This window comes from Mycteria americana, chromosome 4, assembly GCF_035582795.1.
Source record: "Mycteria americana isolate JAX WOST 10 ecotype Jacksonville Zoo and Gardens chromosome 4, USCA_MyAme_1.0, whole genome shotgun sequence".
In the NCBI taxonomy this organism is placed as follows: domain Eukaryota; kingdom Metazoa; phylum Chordata; class Aves; order Ciconiiformes; family Ciconiidae; genus Mycteria; species Mycteria americana.
In genome coordinates, this window is record NC_134368.1 from 48,030,753 (window position 1) to 48,055,420 (window position 24,668).

General features: G+C 41.5%; 1 protein-coding gene across 5 annotated transcripts; it reads right to left on the reverse strand.

Moving 5' to 3' along the window:
* Positions 1-488: 488 nt before the first annotated feature.
* On the reverse strand, positions 489-24,045 carry TMEM144 (transmembrane protein 144). Of its 5 annotated transcripts, XM_075500385.1 has the most exons (14): positions 23,908-23,953; positions 21,990-22,064; positions 21,443-21,528; positions 20,076-20,272; positions 18,757-18,879; positions 18,261-18,360; positions 17,650-17,730; positions 8,614-8,695; positions 7,330-7,403; positions 6,306-6,424; positions 4,844-4,963; positions 4,255-4,352; positions 2,186-2,239; positions 489-713 (listed from the first exon to the last, which is right to left on the reverse strand). In XM_075500385.1, exons 4-14 carry the CDS (start codon positions 20,212-20,214, stop codon positions 630-632), a joined length of 1,074 nt encoding a protein of 357 aa, XP_075356500.1. In that variant the 5' UTR covers positions 20,215-20,272; positions 21,443-21,528; positions 21,990-22,064; positions 23,908-23,953; the 3' UTR covers positions 489-629. The 5 variants fall into 5 exon arrangements, with proteins under 5 accessions (XP_075356500.1, XP_075356499.1, XP_075356503.1 ...); XM_075500384.1 differs by lacking the exon at positions 21,990-22,064 and having other exon boundaries at positions 23,908-24,038; XM_075500388.1 differs by lacking the exons at positions 20,076-20,272; positions 21,990-22,064 and having other exon boundaries at positions 23,908-24,045.
* Between the last annotated feature and the right edge of the window lie 623 nt (positions 24,046-24,668).

A 24,668-nucleotide genomic window follows, 5' to 3' on the forward strand; every position in this document is an offset into this window, starting at 1 on the left:
TTTATTTTACAGCACCTTTTTATTCCCCCCTATATTTCCTTCAAAATTCTGAAGTGATTGGAAGATAAAGGTTTTATGTAAACTGATGACTTGAAAGAATAATGCTTCTAAATAAAAAAATGCTTCACATCTTCATGTGTAACAGTTCCATAAAGAATATTCCAAGACATATTTTACATTCAAGTCAGTAAGACAGAATGTTATAATAAAACAAAAGAGCTTGCAAATACATAGTGTTACAGACTAAGAATTAAAATCCATTTATCCACCATCACAACAGTGAACTGCAATTTATGATGACATGAAGTTTAGTACCTGAACCAGAAAAAAAAAAATTAGTAACTATAAAATCATTTAGCTTTATTTAATAAAATCCTTTGATATTCTTACTGTTCCCAGAAATGCAGAAACAAACATTTCCAGATTTTCTTTCATGGCAAATGGGAACATTTAGCAAAGGTCTTCTTTTTCACTTGCCTGAAGCAAAGGTCTTCTTTTTCACTTGCCTGAAGCAAGTTAGGGTAAATGTTGGACATGCATTTTGAAAATTATTATGTATTGTGATATACCACTATTGTCTTTCTGATTATATTAAACAGTAGCACCATCTACTGGTCCAGAAGATCCTTTCAAACTTTAGAAAAAGCCGTGGAGAGTGATCCAGCCAAAATGATGCAAAATGCTACTGAGAGTAACATGTAGTTTTTCAGTCCCTGGATAGCAAAAGGTAGAGAAAAAGAAAAATAGCATATTGTCATAATAGGTACCGCTTCAAACACACACACAAAAGTAAAATAAAGAACTGGGGGTTCATTTTATGACATTAATACATCCATTACATGAAATGGTAAATTTTATACCATTTTATTTCATATATATTGTATATTATTTCATATACATTGTAACATATTTGCTGTTCAAAACAGTTTAATACAGGTAATCTATGATGCCATACACTTAGTAAAATATTCCCAACTTTTAAAATTTTAAAAAATATTTTTGAAGGCCGTTGTCTATTTTCAGGTTATTTTTAAGCAGTAAGCACTTATGCAGAGACTATTCTAAAATGTATGAAAAGGGCAAAAGATTTGGTGAGTCACAAAGATTTGGATAATGAACATGATGGTCTTCTAGTGTGGTGCAACATTAATCTGCAGTGGGAGAGAGAGAGAACTTCTAGTTCCTGATCCAAGGATGCCTAACACATTTTACACAGTCACCAAAGATATTGGGAAAGATGATCTCTAATGGCAAATTAGGTACCAATGGATCCTGGACAGATTAGCTAAGGGAACCTGAGGATTACACTGTTAGCATTCAATGCTTCAAATTCCACTAGAAAAATAATTCCTGCCATATATATTCCTGCCATTCCTGGTCTCTTCTCCCAAGTAACAAAAGATAGGACGAGAGGAAATGGCCTCAAGTTGCGCCAGGGGAGGTTTAGACTGGCTATTAGGAAATTTTACTTCACTGAAAGGGTTATCAAGCATTGGAACAGGCTGCCCAGGGAAGTGGTTGAGTCGCCATCCCTGGAGGTATTTAAAGGACGTTTGGATGAGGTGCTTAGGGACATGGTGTGGTGGTGGTCTTGGCAGGGTTAGGTTTACGGTTGGACTCTATGATCTTAAAGGTCTTTTCCAACCTACACGATTCTCTGTGATTTTGTGTGATATATGTTAACATCCAGTAGAGTAAATTAGCCTGTTCTAGGCAATCACTGCCATATCACTTTAGGAATCTCTACGTTATACTGTAATTACCAAGGCCAACTAACCTCTGTCTCATTTTTTGGTCCTTTGGTGAATCCAACCCTAAGTCTAATCTACTTGTCTACGTGATTATTAGGATAACTGCTCATTCCCCTACCCCCACTGAAGGAACTGGCTCAAATGAAGACTGTTTTCAGGCTATGCTTGGCATCCTGCCTCCTGGCCCTGCTACAGTCTTCATTTACTCCCACTGCTGCTCATACAGTTATGGAATTCAAATCTTCATTCCTGTAAAAATTGTTCACAGTTCTTCATCTTTCTTGGAAAATTTAGTATTGCATGATATGACTTTCAGCTTGATAATGCAATACTTGTAAGGAGGAGAAATCTAAGAATACAGCTGTATACCAAGTCATGCAGTTCCTACAGCCAGAGACAAGTGAGAGAGACAGTAAAAGACCTAATAAGATTACCTTGATTTCTTTAAATACAAGGACTCCCCACATTGCAGCAACAAGGCCAGGACCCTAAAGAATAAGATTCATTTGTACATTACAGCATTTCATTAAAGTGTGCTGCCTTCTCATTATTGTTCTCAGGGTGGTTGAATTTTGTTTGGATAACAAATTTAGGCCTTTCCATTCCATATAATTACAGCAGTCATGGCAAAAGCATAAACGTCACTGAAATCTTTACGAAGTAAGAGACAATAAAATCTTCAAGAAGGGCTAAAGAGGCAAGAGACTGTTTTTTTTTCAGAGAAGGCACAATTTATTTCTAAATGACACTGTGGAGTCTGCACTGGCTGTTGTACATGCTTTTAGTAGGCTCCAAACAATATGCCTCACTTTAGTCCAAACTACAGTCCACAATGTTACCACATTTCAGGGGACTATTCAGGTTTATTAACAGCTAAATATTCCTAACATTTCCTTTATTAGCATGACTAACTAGTTGGACAAAGTTTGATTTTACCACTCAGTATGATATCAAGAGACAGGAACATAAATGTATTTCCTGTATAGCAGGCATCTGGACAAAGCAAAGCCAGACAGATAGACAGGTCAGGAAAACTACTGATTATCTGTGATGTTGTCATACAGATTTCCTAGCTAACAGCAAACAGTGATACACAACAACAATTTTCAGGCACTCCTGGTAATACAGTTTTTCCCCTGTGGGAGCAATGATCTGAGTTTTCATGACTGATGAGAAAATATTATCTGAATATGAAGTGAAAACTGGCTCTGTTAATGCTTCCCATTAGAGCTGCTCTCAGAAACACTTGACAGATGTTTGGACAGTGATCTTCATCTCTCCATCTTCAGTACTGCTGATAGGACACAGATTTAGGCCAGCAGGAAACAGTGTCTCATGCTGAATGTATTTGTGGGTGCTGTTTCCTAGTGAAATTGCCAACTATTATTTGAATAATAGCTAAGGAGTTATTTCACTTTCTAGATAATGTACGCTGCAAGAGGAATGCATTTTAAAAATGAAACATATTGTTAAAGGGAGGTGATGAATACCTGTCTGAAATTCTCTCTAGGATGAAGTAAAGCAGCAGTTGCGAACCTGTAGTCCAGATAGGCAGTTTCTCATCAGTGCTGTCCTTAAATTTTTCATTTCGTCATTTTACATCCTTGCCCTTTAGGCATACTGCTAACTGAGTTACTAAAGCTGCTTTCCATTAATCCTTCAATTTCTAATTAGAATGATCCCAAGTCTTTTTTTTCATTGCATACTGCAGAGTTTATTCTGATTTACTGCATCTTGAGGAAAAGCTTAATCCCTATTAACGTTGTTTCATTAGTTTGCTTCCAAAATACAGCTGTTCAGCAAAACTTTGGGTTTGATATTTATGAACTCTCATTTGCCAGAAGTTACCCACCTTTGCAGCACCATCTAGTAGCTTGGCAAGAGAGTAAAGGCAAAGTTTATTTTTACTTGGTGATGGAATTTATGCAGCTTCTGGAAATTAACAGTGCTTTAAAGGTACAGTATCATAAATAGGAATAAAGCAGACAAAAGGCCAACCTATTTATCCCTCATTTGCATAAAAGCATTTTCAGCAATACATAATCTGTTCTGTGTGTTCAAGAACTGTAAAAAGAAAAAATACCTGACTTAACTAAGCAAAATGACTGCTAGAGGATAAAATCGCAAATGAAAACATCCAGAACAAAATGTATTTGCTGGGATGAAAGTATAAAGTGTTTCTTCTTTTAATCACTTCAGTTTACTATTTAATATTGATATAGCTCTGGTTACAGAGCTTTGGCTTTTAAATAACCTAGAGACTCACACTTTCAATTCCTCTGGTTTTTTATGCTTGGCATTCGCCAAGATGGTGCTTGCCACAGTCATGTATGTTCCTAAAAAACCAAAGGCTAGCACAGACAAGCAGCAGAAGAGGCAATGTATACTCTTGATTAAAATGCTCTAGACACATCATAATTTCAACTTAATTCCACAAATGGGGGAGGAAAAAAACACCTTCACTTTTAATTCTAGTCACAGATTTTATTTTTTATATACTTACTGCAGTAATTATTGGAAAGCTGACCACAGCACTGAGATAGTGATTGGCTATGAACCAGCAGCAATTGGCTATTGCCCAAAGCACACCAGAAACAAACCCTAGAAAAATAAATCCCAATCAAAAACATGCACAGCAAGGTATAGACAGCAATTTGTGGAACATTTATATTTATAGCATAATACAGAAACTGTATGTATGTATGTTAGTATGTTAACTACTTTAACAAGCTGGCTCTGATAATCTAAACCAAAGCTCAAGGGATAAAATCAGCTACTCCAACTGAAGTAGCAAATTAATTAAAGTTCACAATTTTCTGGGCAATGTGCTCTCCACTCTGGCAGAGTCACTTTTTGAAAATCCACTGTATGTAATATAATTTTGTTCTAATCTGAAATTAGAACAAAATTTATCATTGTTTCCTAACCTTAATTAATTAACCTAATAGGAGCGATCTTTCAAAAGAGACAAGAAGTCAAATGAAGAGACTTGAAAGGCAAACTACAGTTCCAACACATAGCTCAAACTAATCACTACAAAACGGTCAGAATAAGTAACTGAAATTAATTGATAATTTAAAAACCAGTCATACCTGGCAATATGGCTTGGGGATAAACATTAGGTTTATTTTTTCTGACTACACAGTAGATCAAAAAGTAGATGGTACTTGTAAGAAATATTCCACTGAAGTGTGCAAAAACATAATCTAAATCTGAAAGAGAAATTACAAAATTATATTAGTTTAAAACCATTGGTTATTAATTTTAACCAAATTTATTTCACTGATAGCATTCACATAGACAAAAACACATAAGGTGCTACTGCTAACAACCCAAATTCAATTGTGATTGTGACAAATACAGCTGCCAGTCTGACTGTGGATGGATTTGGTCAATCACACATACATGAAACATGAATTAACTGCTGCATTGACCCTAGGATTTATCACAAGCTTTTATACATTTCTATGAGTTGTTATTTTTGGAACTCTATTAGTCAAACTACTGAATTAATTTATTAAAAACTTAAGAAAATCCTCACGTGAGGCTACAAAACTGGGGTGGGGATTTTACATAATTACATCCTCTCCTGATCATCGACATTTGTATTCCTGTACATAGCCTTGTTTCTTTTCTGTACATTTAAGGGCAAGACAACTGCACATACTGTGTAAGCTAAACACAGCACAGTTTTGTCCTTTTTTTTAATCTTGAAGAACGTATCACAATTTTGATCACTATAATCATTAACAATAATAAATCCTTTATGGAGTTGGTATGTGCTAAAGAGAATATTTCCAACATGGTAAAGCAGAAGCATGTAACAAGGTGATCTCTGTCTCCTTGGAGTTGTAAATCCTCAACAGGAAGTGCAGCTACAGTAATGATAACATCTGTTTTGTCTAGCTGGGGAATATATAAGTTGCAGTATTCAAGAGAAATTGTATGTGACATAAACAATTTCTTAATGGCAACATTATGCGGTCTCAGCAATACGCTACTCTTAAGCTGCTGCTGGTATTACCTGATAGACTATACACTAAATCTTAAGGAAAATGTTTCTGGGGAAATGTTGTTTGAAACTGGTGATTAGGCTTATGTTAAACGGTTTCAATTTCAAAACTACAAGGTTTTAATTACTTATGTTGTTATATATCTCCTCTGCTCATCAGTTATGATCAAGCTTCTCCTGTTCCTTTACTGGTGTACTACATAGGCAATTGGTACAGCTTGTGCCCTTGTTTACCTCATGTTCCAGGCCTAAGAGCTTTGTATTTTGAGAATGCCAGCTATGTTTCAGAAAGCTTTAAATACTATGAGTTAAGTATGGTATCCTCTGGGCTGTTTCTCACTGTTCCTTTAATGGTGCAATTCACCTCTGGGAAAAAAGGAGTACTAGTACTATGATTACAACAACATACAAGGTAGTGCAGAACTGGTAAGTTGTCATAGTATATTTCCAGGTGTATCAAGAATTTCACTCTATGCCTTTACGAAAGCAGGAGACCACAATATACTGATGAAATAAAGTAGAAGTGACCTATTAGCCTTTACCAAACTGACTTGCTCCTGCGTATATAGTTTCATTCCTTCTTCCATGGTCCTTGATGTAAAGTACTGGTACAAAACTGGAACCGTAGAGTATTCCAGCTACTACAGCCAGGCTACATCCTCTTTAAAAAGAGCAAAAATCAGAGAAAATAGCCTAGCGTTAATTAGGGAAGTAGACAATACACTTAAGACAAGTCCAGTATTGCAGTTAAAGACTGTGTATCATATGAAAATTGCTAGCGACACTATAAAAATAATACAATTTAGCACATCTTTATTTTCTAGTGTAGAAATTATTCAACATAGTAACTTAGTTTTCCTGTACTTTGTGGCCAAGTAACACAGACAATTCCTGCCCAAAGAGCCTGCAGTCTAGATTAATGACAACAGAAATCAACTAACAAGGATTTCCTGCAAGCAGAGCTAGGAGAAAACAAACAAAAAAATAGTTAAAATGCTCCCACCATCAGCTTCACTGTTGCAGTCTATATATTCTTTATAACTATTCCCAGGTTCATTGCCTCCATAGTCCCCTTCTCCACCTCCAAATGGTTGTGTTCTTGGCTGTCTCCACTCCCCACACTGTCCCCTTGCTAGCTGCTGCTTCCACCTTGGAGCACTTCTGCTATCTCCTCACCATACTGCCATGCCTTCTCCAGATGTATTCACTTGGAATCCACACCTGGAAGCATGTTATTAGCATGTTGGAGTGCTAATCAACCAGGTGATAAAAAACAGCTCTGTAATTACTTAGTTGCTATTGCTATTTACTTTGCAAATGTTGTACTTTTGTAGTAGCAACTAATACTTGATAAGGTAAAGCACACTCAACAGTGTGAAGGAAAAAAAATAATAAATTGAGCAGCTATTCATATATAGATATGCACACTAGACTAGTACTTTAAAAACTGTTAGTGCATGACTGTGCTAGGAAAACCACAGGACACAAATTCTGCTCTTCCTCTGTGTTAACCTACTTTCTATAGCTACTTGGCCTGCACCAGTAAAAGAACTCTTAATAACTTACATGAGTCTTTTTTTTGCAGGAGAAAGTCTGTTCACCCATGAGTTATCAGAGGTATCTTCAGGAACATTAATAGACTGCAAAAAAACAAGAGTTTTCACTCAGGCTTTTGTTTTTTTTCTTTTTTTTAATCTCAAACACTGTATTAAACAGAATAGTTTTGGTCTAAGAAAATAAAATTAAAATGGAAGGAGAAACAATAGGATTTTACAGAAATACTCTGAAGAAAGGAGAAATATGTATTTTTTTAAAATAACAAAATAATAATTTGATCTACCTACATCAAAGTTTACAAGTACAAGTACAAGTTTGGATAGGGATTTTGGGTTTACTACACAATAGAGCACTCACTAGCATTTTTTTTTAATCTGCATGCAGGTAGATCTGACTTTCAAAACTCGTCCTTCCTTAAATGTGATGAATGATTTAATCTATAGATTTTATTTATGATGTGTTTTTGCCTTCTGTTGATAGCTCTGGTGTTACCATTAGAATATTAGGACTATTTGCAAACAGGGAAATTAATACTCTTGTCTGCAGCATAAAGAAATTGCAACATCCCTTTATTATAACCCTGCAACCAGATTGTCTTCTGTGATATGCTCTGGTAGACTGGAACCTCTAGTGAGCATTAAGCACAGTTAGAAAATTCTGAGGGGCTCTCTGTTCAGTTAGCAATTGAGTTTTGATGCATCACTGTGCTGGTTTTGGCACAGTGACTACAAGACTAAGGTACAATGGTAGTAGGAGCCTACTGTTCTCCAGCTTTTGTTGCATACTTTGGGCTCCCAAAGGAATGACAGCCAATCTGGCACCCCTCCTTGGACTCCAACCTGTGCCACAGCTGATGCTGAGAATCAGTGACTCTTGACAGCCTTGTGGCTCTGTAATGTGGCAAAAATCTGGTGGACAAGAGTTATACACCCTGTTGCCTTTCATCTAAGCACCCTCCTAGTTTTATAGTTAAGTTTTAATTAAAACTGCTTCCTCTTTTCAGATAGGAAAGTAATACACTCTGCCTTTTATGTAACCTCTGTCATAATGAAAAAGGACTTTAAGCTATTTAAAACTGATAATAGAGGAAGAACACATGGGAAAACCTTTTCTGTTGCTCACATTCGACTGGATATACAAGATCCACAAATTAAATACAATCAATGCATATTTATGTAGGTTTATGTAGTCTACCACAAATCCTAGCAAAACTGGTTAACATTAAGCAAATTTTTTGTTTTTAAATGGATATGTACTTTCACTGCTGTAAAATAACAACTGTATAGTACTTACACTTTCTCTCAGTAAAGGCGTACTTTCTAATGAAGCTGAAGAACTCTGGACTTCAGTTTTTATAAAAAGAAATATGACAGCACTCAGAAGAGAAAAATACACCAATAAATACCATGTCAGCTCATAAGGACATAACATCTAGTGTCCAGAGACAAAAGTTATATTTGGAGGCATATTACTTTATTTTCATTATTGCCCTAGAGTCACTTCAATATATTTTAAAAATGCAATTGCTTTTAACAGTCTTAACAAACAACTTAAGTGAAAGTAAGTAAATAAATCAGTCTTTGTATCACTTCGTAGATCTCTTCTATGTAATGGGATTGAAATGTCTCTTTTTTCCAGTGTGTAGTTACAACCACATGCTAACAACAGTTGCTTCAGTTAACAGTGCCCTTTTGTACTAAACCACACATACAGTGGAATATCTGCATGAAAATTCTATATAGAACAACTTAAACCTGCACAGATTTGGCTCTGTGCTCAAGGAAAAATGTTAGCTTTTAGTCTGCTATCATATGCAAGTGAGGGAATACTGCTCCTACAGGGCCTCATGTGTACATGGAAGGAGAAGGGGTATTGCTGAGTGGTGCTTCAGTGGACTAAATGAATAAAATGAAGAAGAAAGGGTAACATTATTACTTGTACCCGCAGCTCCAGTAAATCAGGTAAATACATGTAATCAGAACTGGCAGGATCTGTTTTTTATTTTTATGCAAGACATTTTAATGATTTAGGAATTCCTTCTCACAGCAGTTGTCCTGGTTTCAGCTGGGATAGAGTTAATTTTCTTCTTAGTAGCTGGTATAGTGCTGTGGTTTGGATTTTAGTATGACAATAATATTGATAACACACTGATGGTTTGGCTGTTGCTAAGTGGTGTTTACACTGGTCGAGGACTTTTCAGCTTCCCATGCTCTGCCAGGTGCACAAGACGCTGGGAGGGGGCACAGCCAGGACAGCTGACCCAAACTGGCCAAAGGGCTATTCCATACCATATGATGTCATGTTCAGTATATAAACTGCGGGGAGTTGGCCGGGGGGCAGCGATTGCTGCTCAGGGACCGGCTGGGCGTTGGTCAGCGGGTGGTGAGTGGATGTATCACTGGTTTTTTTTTTTCCTTGGGTTTTGTTCCTCTCTCTCTCTCTCGTTGTTTTCCTTCTCATTACAATTTATTATTTTTTGTTGTTGTTGTTCCAATGATTAAATTGTTCTTATCTCAACCCACAAATTTTTTACTTTTGCTCTTCTGATTCTCTCTCCCCCATCCCACCGGCGGGGGGGAGGTTGAGCGAGCGGCTGTGTGGTACTTAATTGCTGACCGGGGCTAAACCTCAACAGTCCTTTTTTGGTGCCCAACGTGGGGCTTGAAGGGTTTGAGATAATAACAGACTAACCAGAGCGTATTAAGGAATTTAGATCTGTTAGTAGTTGCAGGCCATGATATTGATTCATCTGTTCTCAATATTGGTTTACCTGATCTGCATCATGCTCATTTTTTTGCTGTATATGTTAAAGATCAGTGTTGGTTTTTGCAGTTTGCTGTGCTCTGCTATGATTGGCGATGTTTTGCCTGTGAGATTTGTTATGAAAACAGTGATCTTGGGTTTATTTTGGTATCTAAGTGCTGTACTGAAACCATTACTGTATGTTGGGTACCACCTTATGGAGACAATTAGCAATTATACTTCTTCCTCCGAGAGGTTTTTTATGGAGGAAATACAAAAATGACACCTTCGCTACTTTCTTCTACAATGTTTCCTCCTTCATTACAATAACTTTTCAGTATCTTGAACATCCTTGGGTAGTTAAGATACATCTATTGGTATTGCTTGGGAATACTGTTTCAATTTTGTCCAAGATTAGTAAACAATTTAAGAATATCATGCAGAGATCTGCCCCAAGGCCAGATAGTTATGAGTGGCAGGGTGTGCGGGATAGCATGGGCAAATGACTAGGATGGTGGGCACCTCCAGTGTTTTGGAAGTTCACCCCTGAACAAGTGCAGAATCCTGAAAAATTAGTAGAATATTTGGAAAAAGTATGTTGTCACTCTGACAATTCTAAGGAGATACAAATCACTGCAATGTGCTGGGGCCTGGCCCATGCCTCCCGAGCCCTGTTCAACACTATTCAGAACCCTCAAGGATCTGGTGACAAAACGACAGACACCGTGGCTACTGCAGCCCCTCCTGCAACAGGCACTGCAGCTACTCCGGCCCTCTCCGTGACAGGCACTGTGGCTACTCCGGACCCCCCTGCGAAAGGCAGTGCGGCTGCTCCAGCCCCCTCTGTGACAGGCACTGTGGCTACTCCGGACCCCCCTGCGACAGGCACTGCGGTCACTACAACCCCCTCTGGGACAGGCACTGCAGCTGCTCCAGCCCCCTCTGTGACAGGCACTGTGGCTACTCCAGCCCCCCCTGCGACAGATAATGCGGTTCAACCAGGGAACCAACCTGTGTCAGTATCAGTCGCCCCTATACACAAAAAGAAATCCTGGAACGGAAAGTCAGCTTGTTTAGAAAGGGAAGATGAAAGACCAGGGCCATCACAAGGAGAGGAAGAGGAAGAACTCGTGGATGAGACGGAAACTACCCAATCCCTACCCCTGAGTGAGCTGCGAGATATGCTAAAAGATTTCAGCCATCGTTCAGGCAAGCACGTTGTCACCTGGCTGCTCTGATGCTGGGATAGCAGGGCCAGTAGCCTGGAATTAGAAGGTAAGGAAGCCAAGCAGCTGGGATCCATTTCTTGGATGGGATCCATAGGGAAGGGAGCATTGACAAAGCGATTGGAAAAGGGGCACCAGCCCTCAGCCTCTGGAGGCGACTCCTGTCAGCTATGAAGGAAAGATATCCCTTCAAGGAAAATGTTATATATTGCCCAGGGAAATGGACCACCATGGAGAAAGGTATCCAGTACCTGAGGGAATTAGCTGTGTTGGAGGTGATTTATGGTGACCCGGACAACGAGCGGTTATCCAAAGGTCCAGATGAGGTCCAATGCACACGACCCACGTGGTGGAAATTGGTACGGAACACACCATCGTTGTGTGCCAACTCATTGGCAATACTGAACTGGAAAGACGGAGAGGGTCCAACAGTGGATGAAGTGGCTAGCCAGCTCTGGGAATATGAAGAAAGAATCTCTTCCTCCCTTGTCTTGGCTGTGGAGAAAGAGTCCCGGAAGGTCCAGCAACTCGAAGAAGATAGGTCCTACTTTCCACCTGTACAGACCAGTATCTCAGCTATTAGGAGTCAGCGTTCCTCTGCTCAAGAGAGAGGATATAGTGGATACACACCAGGGGGCACCCTATGGTTTTACCTGCGTGACCACGGAAAGGACATGAGGAAGTGGGATGGAAAATCTACCTCGACCCTAGAGGCACGGGTACGTGAGTTGCAAGGAAAAACAGTCACAAAAGGGGGTTCTTCCAGGAAAATTGCTGTTCTGGTTTCCAGTGGGCAGCTCCCCAGAAAGAGTGAAAGGGCTGACCTTACTCCTGATTTTAATGAAGGAGCTCCTCACTCGTATTTACAAGAAGTGGGTAACAAATACTATGACCAGGACTAGGGCGGCCCTACCTCCAGCCAGGGGGAGGAAAGGGACAACTGGGTTTACTGGACTGTGTGGATTCAGTGGCCTGGCACATCAGACCCACAGGAGTATAAGGCTCTAGCAGACACCGGTGCACAGTGCACCCTAATGCCATCAAGCTATACAGGGGCAGAACCCATCTGCATTTCCGAAGTGGCAGGGGGATCCCAACAGCTGACTGTATTGGAGGCTGAGGTGAGCCTAACTGGGAATGAGTGGCAGAAGCACCCCGCTGTGACTGGCCCAGAGGCTCTGTGCATCCTTGGCATAGACTGCCTCAGGAGAGGGGAATTTCAAGGACCCAAAAGGGTACCAGTGGGCTTTTGGTATAGCTGCCTTGGAGCCAGAGGAAATTAAACAGCTATCATCTACCTTTCCTGGTCTCTCAGAGGACCCTTCTGTTGTGGGGTTGCTGAGGGTTGAAGAACAACAGGTGCCAATCACTACCACAACGGTGCACTGGCAGCGATACCGCACCAACCGAGACTCCCTGGTTCCCATCCATAAACTGATTCATTGACTGCAGAGCCAGGCAGTGATCAGCAAGACTCGCTCACCTTTAAACAGTCCTATATGGCCCGTGCAAAAGCCTAAAGGAGAGTGGAGACTGACAGTAGACTATCGTGGCCTGAATGAAGTCACGCCACTGCTGAGTGCTGCTGTGCTGGACATGCTGGAACTTCAATACGAACTGGAGTGAAATGCAGCCAAATGGTATGCTACAATTGATATTGCTAATGCGTTTTTCTCAGTCCTTTGGCAGCAGAGTGCAGGCCACAGTTTGCTTTCACTTGGAGGGGCGTTCAGTACACTTGGAATCGACTGCCCCAGGGATGGAAACACAGCCCTACCATTTGCCATGGACTGACCCAGACAGCACTGGAACAGGGTGAAGCTCCAGAACATCTGCAATACATTGATGACATTATTGTGTGGGGCAATACAGCAGAAGAAGTTTTTGAGAAAGGGGAGAAAATAGTCCAAATCCTCCTGAAAGCCAGTTTTGCCATAAAACAAAGTAAGGTCAAGGGACCTGCACAGGAGATCCAGTTTTTAGGAATAAAATGGCAAGATGGACGTCGTCAGATCCCAATGGATGTGATCAACAAAATAACACGCACGTCTCCACCAACTAGCAAAAAGGAAACACAAGCTTTCTTAGGTGTTGTGGGTTTTTGGAGAATGCATATTCCAAATTACAGTCTGATTGTAAGCCCTCTCTATCAAGTGACCCGGAAGAAGAACAATTTCAAGTGGGGCCCTGAGCAACAACAAGCCTTTGAACAATTTAAATGGGAGATAGTTCATGCAGTAGCCCTTGGGCCAGTCCGGGCAGGGCAAGACGTAAAAAATGTGCTCTACACTGCAGCCGGGGAGAATGGCCCTACCTGGAGCCTCCGGCAGAAAGCACCAGGGGACACTTGAGGTCGACCCCTAGGGTTTTGGAGTCGGGGATACAGAGGATCCGAGGCCCGCTATACTCCAACTGAAAAAGAGATATTGGCAGCATATGAAGGGGTTTGAGCTGCTTCAGAAGCGGTTGGTACTGAAGCACGGCTCCTCCTGGCACCCCGACTGCCGGTGCTGGGCTGGATGTTCAAAGGGAGGGTCCCCTCTACACATCATGCAACTGATGCTACGTGGAGTAAGTGGGTTGCACTGATCACACAACGGGCTCAGATAGGAAACCCCAATCGCCCAGGAATCTTGGAAGTAATTATGGACCGGTCAGAAGGCAAAGATTTCAGAATATCATCAGAAGAGGAGGTGACACATACTGAGGAGGCCCCACTGTACAATAAACTACCAGAAAATGAGAAGCAACATGCACTATTCACTGATGGGTCCTGTCATATTGTAGGAAAACATCAGAGATGGAAAGCTGCTGTATGGAGTCCTATATGACAAGTTGTAGAAACTGCTGAAGGGGATGGTGAATTGAGCCGATTTGCAGAAGTGAAGGCCATCCAGCTGGCTTTAGACATTGCTGAATGAGAAAAGTGGCCAGTGCTCTATCTCTATACTGACTCATGGATGGTGGCAAATGCCCTGTGGGGGTGGTTACAGCAATGGAAGCAGAACAATTGGCAGCGCAGAGGCAAACCCATCTGGGCTGCAGCACTGTGGCAAGATATTGCTGCCCGGGTAGAGAACCTGGTTGTAAAAGTACATCATGTAGATGCTCACATACCCAACAGTCAGGCCACTGAAGACCATCAAAACAAGCAGCAGGTGGATCAGGCTGCTAAGATTGAAGTGGCTCAGGTGGATCTGGACTGGCAACATAGGGGTGAATTATTTATAGCTTGGTGGGCCCATGACACCTCAGGCCATCAAGGAAGAGATGCAACATATAGATGGGCCCATGATAAAGGGGTGGACTTGACCACAGACTACTGCACAGGTTATCCATGAATGTGAAACACGCGCTGCAATCAAACAAGCCAAGCAGTTAAAGCCTCTGTGGTATGGAGAGCGATAGCTGATATATAAATATGGGGAGGCCTGGCAGATCGATTATATCGCACTCCCACAAACCCGCCAAGGCAAGTGCCATGTGCTTACAATGGTGGAAGCAACCACTGGCTGGCTGGAAACATATCCTGTGCCCCATGCCACCGCCTGGAACACTATCCTGGGCCTTGAAAAGCAAGTCTTATAGCAACATGGCAACCCAGAAAGAACTGAGTCAGACAACGGGACTCATTTCCAAAACAACCTCATAGACACCTGGGCCAAAGAGCATGGCACTGAGTGGGCATATCACATCCCCTGTCATGCACCAGCCTCCAGGAAAATTGAACAACAGAATGGACTGTTAAAGACTACACTGCGAGCAATGGGTGGTGGGACATTCAAACATTGGGATACACATTTAGCAAAGGCCACCTGGTTAGTCAACACTAGGGGATCTGTCAATCAAGCTGGCCCTGCCCAATCAAAACTTTTACACACTGTCGAAGGAGATAAAGTCCCTGTAGTGCACATAAAAAACATGCTGGGGAAGACAGTCTGGGTTACTCCTGCCCTGGGCAAAGGCAAACCCATTCATGGGATTGCTTTTGCTTAAGGACCTGGGTGCACTTGGTGGGTGATGCGAAAGGATGGGGAAGTCTGATGTGTACCTCAAGGGGATTTGATTTTGGGTGAGAATAGCCAATGAACTAAATGGTATGGTGTTAATTTCTATATAATACTGTATGTCATCGCTTTTACAGTTACTATACACCATACCAACAGTATTTCAGTAAGAATCACCCAGATCAATGAAGAATGAACTCTGATGAAAAGCGCAGCAAAGTGCAGCAGTGATGGAACCAGAACTGGCTTCAGCATGCAACAATGCAACACCACACACCATCTCTCCTGCCCTGAAAGACTGTTATGACAGATGGAGCCCAAGGTCATGGACTAAATGAACTCAACGGACATTTTAGAGGGATGGCCCATATACCAAGGGAATGGTATCTGTGTGTATATATCAAAAGACAGGAAAAGCGGTGGTGATTAATTGGAATGTATTACAAAGGGTAGAACCTGGGCATGACGTAGATGGTATAGAATAAGGGGTGGATACTGTCCTGGTTTCGGCTGGGATAGAGTAAATTTTCTTCCTAGTAGCTGGTATAGTGCTGTGGTTTGGATTTTAGTATGACAATAATATTGATAACAGACTGATGTTTTGCCTGTTGCTAAGTGGTGTTTACACTGGTCAAGGACTTTTCATCTTCGAGGACTTTTCAGCACAAGAAACTGGGAGGGGGCTCAGCCAGGACAGCTGACCCAAACTGGCCAAAGGGCTGTTCCGTACCATACAATGTCATGCTCAGTATATAAACTGGGAGGAGCTGGCCAGGGGGCAGCGATCATTGCTCGGGGACTGGCTGGGCGTTGGTCGGCGGGTGGTGAGTGGTTGTATCACTGCTTTTTTTTTTTTTTCCCTTGGGTTTTGTTCCTCTCTCACTCTCTTGTTCTTTTCCTTCTCACTACTTTTTTTTTTGTTGTTGTTCCAATTATTAAATTGCTCTTATCTTAACCCACAAGTTTTCTTACTTTTGCTCTTCTGATTCTCTCTCCCATCCCACCGGGGGGGTGAGGGTGAGCGAGTGGCTGTGTGGTACTTAATTGCCGACTGGGGCTAAACCACAACAGCTGTAAACAGAATGTCTCAATTGGAAGAGTGATTAATCTCCTGCTGAAGGAATAAGGACAGACAGAAAAGGATGTCAGTTTCCTCCAGAGGGACTAGGCAAACATGCACAGGTTCCACACAGGAGGCTGAAATGAAATACCTGCTTCTGAGCTCTGCAGAGCAACATACACAGGCTTTGTGCAGCTTGCCAGGAAAACTTGTTTGGTCAGGATCTTTTTCCCTGTTGGTCACTTCTCCATGATATCTCAGAAACAGGCAGGAAGCAGATGGTGAGCTGAATGAATTCATCAGGCAGGAATAGCAGTACTGCTACTATTTTGTGAGTACCTCACAAAATCACGTGCTACATGTAACGGCAATGGGTAAAAAGCTGCGGAATCTTAAGAAAGAGGAAGAGTGGAAGCAAAATTCATGAAGCTAAGGTAGCAGCTCTCTCCTAGCAATCCAGAATGGCTCCATCATCTCCATGTTCTTAACACCCTTCTTTCCTAAAGGCATTAGGTCCGTTTGCTGTTTAGCATGCTCATGGCAAACCTACTGCCCCTAGGTTTTAGGACCACTGTTATGTTCCTAGAAAGACCTTCCTGGCCACCCAGTTGGAAAGCAAGAACAATGCTACATAGCAAAGACCCTCTTTCCTCTGTGTTTGGACCAAAATATGCACTCATACAAATAAACAAAAAATAAGAGTAGAAGTGCTTCTGAAGATCCCAAAGGAAGGCACTGTTTGGGAGTTGTTTTAAGTGTGGCTTAAGAGTTACAAGACAGGGAGCTATTAAGGACAAGACATAATGCAAAGCCTCTGGCTTTTCATGGACCTGCAAGGATCTGGGAAGGGGTCCTGTGGCATATTCTACAGTTAAGAGGACGGAGTTGTACTGCTGACTGAGTGAAGTCAGATCAGAAATCTCACAGAGATTTTCTCACCAAAATTCTTCTAGTCAGTTTTTCCTCTGTCACAAAATTTAGGGAAAGTGAAACATTTGACTAACCTAGCTAGGAAGACAATCAGTGCATCACTGCTTTGCCTTGAACATGCCTACCAGCATAAAAATATATTTCTGTGTTTATGAATAACCATTTCACCGCTGTACTGGATATCACGTATGTTTCTATTCTGAAATACAACACTGACCAGCTAGGTATGGATAGCTCATGAATTCTGCAGTAAATCAATTTGCAAAAAATACTTCAATACATCTGCCCTCTAGTTAAATTGTTCCTGTGGTTATTAAATATATATTTTACATTACAGAAATTTATTATAAGAATAAATTTTTACCTTAATAGTGAAAGTCCAGCTCCAATGTAATTTAAGATTGGTCTTGATACATCTTCTGGGTCAATTCCAAACCAACCAAACCTGGAACATTTAACCAGTTTCACTTTGTTGCACTGACTGCATACAAATAGTTAAATTATAACACAGTCTTGGAAATCTTTACTCATGTAAATAATTCTGCTTAAGTTTATATTTGCAATATTGGATCGGTGCTTCCGTTGGCTTGTAAAAAGCTACGTCTACTTTACAACAATAATCTTTAATTTAATTTACATTGATTTTTTTTTTAATCTGGGTATTTAAAACTTGAAGTTAATTATTTTATCAGTCCATGCTGTAGAAGAAAAAAAATACAAACAGTGTACTAGTTTTACATTAACAAATACATTATTTATTCACTCAATTATGTTAATGAACATCTCTGGATACTTCTTCTTATTGAGACAGAGGAAACACAAAAAGATAAAATAATTAACCTGAGTACTTTCCACTGAGAGGGAAAAAGATATATATGATAAATCCTCTTTATTGGTGATAGTGTTTTCACCGCAGTTATTAATGAAGAATTGGCAACATTAATTATGTATGACTTAAGACTCAAACATACTCACCTTGAACTTGCCCAACCTGTCAGCAAATTAAAAGAAGCCCATATCAAAAGACCAAGAGCTAAGCCAATAGTTTTAACAATAGGGACAACTGTAATATTGCCTGAAATACAAAAAACAAAATTAAAGTCAGTTAAAAACTAGAACGTGACCTTGTATATTTTTTCTTTAGATTCTGTGACTGTTCAGAAGGCAAAGAAATTTAGGCAATTACAAGGTGGCAGGAAATAGTGTTTTTTAAAAATAAATACATTAAACACGGACTTTTCCTCAATATCATTTTTAAAGTTATTTTTGGTGTGAATTTGCTGCTTATTTTATAAGCATAATAAAATAATATTTGCTATAAGGGTACAGCTCCATTAATACTGAGACTTTAAAAAGCTAAATAACTATCAAGTAACTACTACCTTCTATATGGAAAAGTTTTTATCATTGTTTTCTTATGAAGAGTTAGGATTAATTTGTGTTTCAAGAAATAGAATCTCTTTACCCTTACCTGTAGCCCACACAAAACCCCCAACCATAGCCAGAGGCCAAAACCGGGGGCAATTCTGGATTAAATTGACCACCAAAGAAACTATCCATATGGAGGCACAGAGAATCCATTGGAAGAACATGCCTATGGAAAAATCAAATGCACACAATAGAGAACTTGTAGAATACTGCATGTGTGAATCTCTTAACATACTATGTTTTAGACAGAATAGTACAGAAAAAAACTTGAAAGGTGGCCACCTCCTTTGGAATTTCAGGGAACCATGTTACAATATATTCAAAGGATGTATTTTAGGGTGGGGTGTTATAATTCTGTCAACCTTTTCCTTACCATGCATTCTTTATACACAGCTGCAAAAGACACTTTGCAGGACAAAGTTTACACAAGCTGTGATTCTCAAACCCATGAAAATTTTGGCAGGCTTCTGACAAAGAGGATATTCAGTTACTGCAAACTTCTCCCACCACCCTAGTAGCAGCTAACAAAGATCACTGCACAGGACAAAACTCCTTCAAGGCCCAGGGCTCAGAGTTTTCCACTAATCCAGGACATTGAGGATGATAAAAACTTTGGACAGATCTCTTCTACCTTTGTAGATTCTCCAAGGGTCAACTAGGCAGACCAGTTAACTTTATGCCAGCTGAGCTAAGACTTTTGCTTTAAAGTCTAGCCTTGTCTTGTTAGGACCATATTTGGCACAAAGAAGAGCGAGAGGTTATATCCAGCCTGTAATGCAGATACTATCATTGCAGTAACATACTGGCAGATTTATTCATGTAGGGATCTGGTAATTGACTATGCTTCATATAAACGTGCAAATAAAACATGAACCTAGTACAGTAAAGTGATAAAATTCCAAGTAGGAAATAGAAGCGATTGTTTCCTCTTACCGAGTCACCAGATAAAAGTATTAAAATTTCAATTTTTTATGGTTTTTATGTTAGGTCCACAACTGAAAGGCAATACTCCAAAGTCCAACAACTTTTACAGTATAAATAACACTGTGTGTATTTGAGAATCCCTACAAGGGTAGAAGAAAGGACATTTCACTTTCCATTGTGAAATGCTTATGAAATGCACATCATCACTGTTAAAGTGCACAACACATAAAAAGGCTTTTCTAAAGACCTGCATATCTTGAACCAATACATTATTGCTTTATACCCTAACAATAGCAAAGTAAATTAAAATATGCTCAATGGATTAAGGCTGTGATGATATTTATAACTCTAGCTAGAGAAACTCTCATACTCGCTGGTAAAATATTATTCCTATTAGCAATAATACCCAAACCAACAAAAGAATATAACTAAGTTTACCATCACCAGTATCAAATTTCTTAACAGGCACAAAGTTTGTCCCAAATAGAAGGACAGCTACTGTGGAAGAGGTAAAGCCAATAGCTAGATCTGTTCCACTGCTGATGTTAAAGGTACTGTAAACTTTCCCGATGTTCATCTTTGTTCTGAAGGTGCCTCTTTTTGTGGAGTTGTTTTGCTGTGGGTCCTGACAGATTCTGAAATCAGAAAGTGTAATTAATCATGTGGAATATTAAATAATACCAACCTAGTTCAGAAATCTGAAACTTAAAGGACCGTACTTATCAATCTCTCAAAAGCTGGAAAGAACTGGAAAGTATACTGTAGAATCCCATGAAAAGCTGCCATAAAATGTGAATGAACTTAAGAACAGATGCACAAAAAAATAACTATTGTGTGTTTCACAATCAGCTTCATAGAAAAGCATGTCTGAAAACACACAGCAACGTGAATGCAGAGATGCACTTAAAGGTTATGAGGACTTGAATCTGAGGCCTATGGGAAGACCTCATGCTTTAGGGAGATGCTCTATCAAAATATTCCTTATTCCTGTAGCCAAAGTGGGGTCACACTGGGGTGTGTAAAAAAGCAGGGGTTAGACAAAATCTTAATTGGCAGAAGAAGCCATAGCAATTTGCAGCCCTGCTGCCCAGAAGTCAGGAACAGATGCAGAGATTCTATAGATGCCATAGTGGGATCAATATAGGATCATAAGGTAACCACAGGGATCGCTCTAGCTGATACAAAACGTGAATAAAGGCTCATTTTTTCTGTGGGGAACAAAGGCAGAAGCTGCCTCTAAAGTTTCTTCCTTCATTCCAAATAATATAGTAAAACAGGCAAAGATTTTTTTTAATCCCATAATACCTCCCTTTTAAAATTTCTTTTAGTGGGAGATTAATCTTGAGGTTACACTCAACAGAAACACCACATATATACTTTTGATATGGATTATGACTTTGACAGAAAAGGTGGCACTCAGGACAACTATAGTAACATGATCTTTGCATATATAATCTTAACACCACACTTAAAACACTACATACAAGAAAAGAGTTTGGAAATTTAAGTTCAAATGGCAACAGGATACTTAATATGCTGTGAGTATAAAGGGGCATATTTATAGAGATATGCATGCAATCCTGTTGTCAAAGTAATGCTATTTATACTGAATCAAATGACATCCTAATGCAGTTTGACATTCATCAGAGTAGGTGGACTAGCTACTGCCTGGAGGAAAAAGGTTGAAATAGGATGGTGGAAATTTTGCCAAGTCTTGTAAAGGGTGCTGTGACTACACTTTCCACACAAAAGGAAGAGCTGAGCTGCTGTACATTCTTTCATCTTATTTTACCCTCCAGTCTTACCTTCTCTGGAGTCCTTAGGACACTGAAAACTGCATCTGCTGAGGTTGTGCTTTTATCTACAGCTTCAGCAGGGCCATCAGTGTCAGCTGAAATTAATTATTTGCATTAGCAGGTGAAAAGTTCAATTCCACAACTAACATAACCATTTAGTTTCTATAATTTTTCCCCTTGAAAGATGTCAGTATATTTTTAACTTCAGTACTTAGGAAAAACACAGATGACATTTAGAAGACATATCATGAAGGTACAACAGCACAGATATTTCCATTTATCTTATATCCATATATCCATTTATTTTCTCCTTCACTCTTCATCTTTCTTGCCTACTTAGAGGATAAGCTTCTCCAGGAAGTCTTAACTGTATTTAAGACTCTTCTATAAAGTATGTTTTACCTAGGACCTGTAGACACTGAGCAGTGCAAATAATAATGCTGGATTTCTTCATAGACTGACTTCACAGGCTAAGAAACACTGTGACACCACAAGAATGGATTAAGATAGGTAAAGACTTACATTACCTATCTTCATTCCATCAAACTTGACTCACTGAGTGAATAAATTTAATTCATTTTGTGGACAAATAAGGCACAAGAGCTTGCTTTTGCACAGGAAGAACTTCATGCTGTTAAGGACACAGAAAGAAAGCTGATTACACTGCACCTCTATAAATGCAGGACTTGGTACTTTAGCCTTTAAATAAGTCAGTCATTATGCAGGTGAAATACTAAGAACCTTTCAAATTTAAAGTGGTTTATCAGCCTTTTTGATTTTGTTAACGTACAGAGAAATGTTATTTTAAAAATATGTTGGTTTTGTATCTACTAAGAGAAAATCTGTGTGCTGTGGGGCAACATGCTTTTCTGCTTGCTTTTTATCTTCCAAAAATATCTATATTGTGCACACTGAAGACTGTTGCACAACTGGAGAACCAGAATCACGACACCACAAATGGAAAGGAAACACAACTTTCAGTTAACCAAGGAAGAGTATGCTTCATTCAGACTGTTTAAAACTCTGTAACTTTCCAAGGTTTGGGGCACTTAGTCCCCAAATTTGGCTAAATTTCAGATCCAACTTTCAACTCCATTTTAATGCCTTCAAGAGAAAGCACAACCAGACAAGGCCTGGAGCTACCTGCTCTAACTTTGATGATGCACTGCTTTAAGCAGGTTGACTATTAAGTTGACTATACTTTTTTGCACATGCTTGCACATACTTTGCACTTCAGAGTTTGAGAGAGCTCACTAAAAGCCTCTTCTCTTCTCTACAATCCTAGGTATTGCCAGACTGACTTGCAGCATACAGGCCTCCAAAGGCTTACAGCCACCAAATGCCAGACCAAAAGCACTTGGTGCAGCTGCTGAGATGTTAGAATGTAGTGGTTGTATCTGAAACGGAAGCAGAGACAACTGAAATTGTTGCTGTTATTGAAGGTTTTTTTTCCACTAACCAGCCCTCACTGAAGGGCACGTCAGGGTTCTCAAGCTGCAGAGGAATTATAATGGAATTTTGTTGGCACACATTGCCCTTATTCTACTAACTTTACTGGTTTACCTCACTGGAAGGTTGTGCTCTGTATTTTCACTGTTTCTTCAGAAATATGCTACCATTTTCTTTCTTCCCACAGAGACACAACAAATCATGATGCTCACTTAATGCAATAGCAACACACTGCTACAGTCTCTGCAGACAGGCATGAAATCAAGAAGCCTGCCCTTGAGAGTTTCCATCTCAAGGTAGATCCACGGTGTTGTCAAGATCAGAAACTGTCTGCGCTAATTGAACGGGTATTTTTAGAGGTTGCGTGTCACATTGACTCTTTATTTGCATGTTTCTCCTATCATCTATTTGCCATTAAGGGTGGATACTTTAATCCTTATTTTAGGAGACTTCTGTCAGTCCCAAGGTGGCTCAGTGATGTCCTCAGGTGACACCGCAACCCCTGACTATCTGCCAGAGAAACGTTTCTTCGCCTCCCTAAGATGAACACTTTTGAAAGACGTTCTTCAGGCAATATTTTCAGTAAGCGCTATCACTCAACAAGGGAAAGCGCAGCTGAGCTCTCGGCATTGGCGGGTGTTGCTTCTCCTACCGACGCCAACACGCCCGGGCTTCCGCAGGGCAGGCCCAGGCTGCAAGCGGGACGCGGCCCGCAGGCGGGGCAGGCCGAGGCCACCGCTGCAGGAAGTGCCAGCCGGCTGAGCAGGCCAGCTGCTCGGCAACGCACCCTGACAGGAAACTTAGGACCCCCCCTCCAGCCGGACGCCTCCCTTTCCCCAGCGCCCTGTCCCCGCCTGACCGCCGCGGCATGTTTTACGGCGCTCCCCTCCCGCAGCCGGCGGGGCGGGAGGCGGCCGGGGACGGGCCCGCACCGGCTAATCCCTCTCTGGGCCCTCCGCGCGGCCTCGGCCCTCGCCGCGCCGCCGCTGCCCGCGCCCCTCCGCGCTACCGCCGCGCTCACGCACAGGCCTCTCCCGCCGCTCCGGCCTCCCTCTACGGCCTGCACCGCCCGCTGCACCGCCCCTCGCCCCGGCCGCCTCCTCCCCATCCGCTGCCCCGGCCGGGAAGGGGGTGGAGGCGAGCAGGCGGAAGGCCAGGCGGGCCTCCGCGCCCCTCTCGGCCGCCTTTCCCCCGCAGAGGCCCTGCGGCCGGCAGCCGCCGCTGAGGCGCCCCCAGGCTGCGGAGCGGCGCTGTCGTGGCGGCGGCCCAGCGGGGCTGTCCCGGGGTACCGGCTGTCGGCCTGGCGGGGAGAAATGCTAAGAGAAGTCTTAAATTTAGGCACTCGGGGAGTGATGAAAGCGCCTTTGCCCCTCCCCGGTCTTAAACGGCAGCTGATGAGACTCATTTATTTTTTAGTGGAAGCGCACCTGTGTACTTCGTAGGCTGTTGCTGTTACCGTACTACCCACGGAGTAAAAGGCGCCCTGGCTTTGGCAGCGGGCGCCCAGGCCTACCCGCACGGTGCGAAGACAGGACTGCTACTGGAGGGGACAGGGCGGGCTCCTTGCGGCTCCTCTCTCGGCCCCGGGGCCTCCCTGCTGCCGGGAGCTGCCAGGGGGCTGGGGGGCCGCAGGCACCCGCCGAGGGCGGTGGGCATCCGCATTTCCAGGCCGTGCGGCGGCCGCTGGCCCTGTGGTGCGCAGCAGGGCAGGGCAAGCTCCCTGCCAGGTCGGGGCATCCAGGCTGGGCAGCCGGCACACGGCGGGTTTTTTTCCTAAGCACAAAAA

Bases quoted from the DNA above. Each gene is read 5' to 3' on its own strand.
- TMEM144 (XM_075500384.1), bottom strand. From the start codon at position 20,214: ATGAACATCGGGAAAGTTTACAGTACCTTTAACATCAGCAGTGGAACA. The intron at 6,425-7,329 runs GTAAGTTATTAA...CTCTTTTTAAAG, and splicing joins CCTGCAAAAAAAAGACTCAT to AGGATGTAGCCTGGCTGTAG. The intron at 4,964-6,305 runs GTAAAGGCTAAT...TTTCTCTTTCAG, and splicing joins CGCAGGAGCAAGTCAGTTTG to ATTTAGATTATGTTTTTGCA.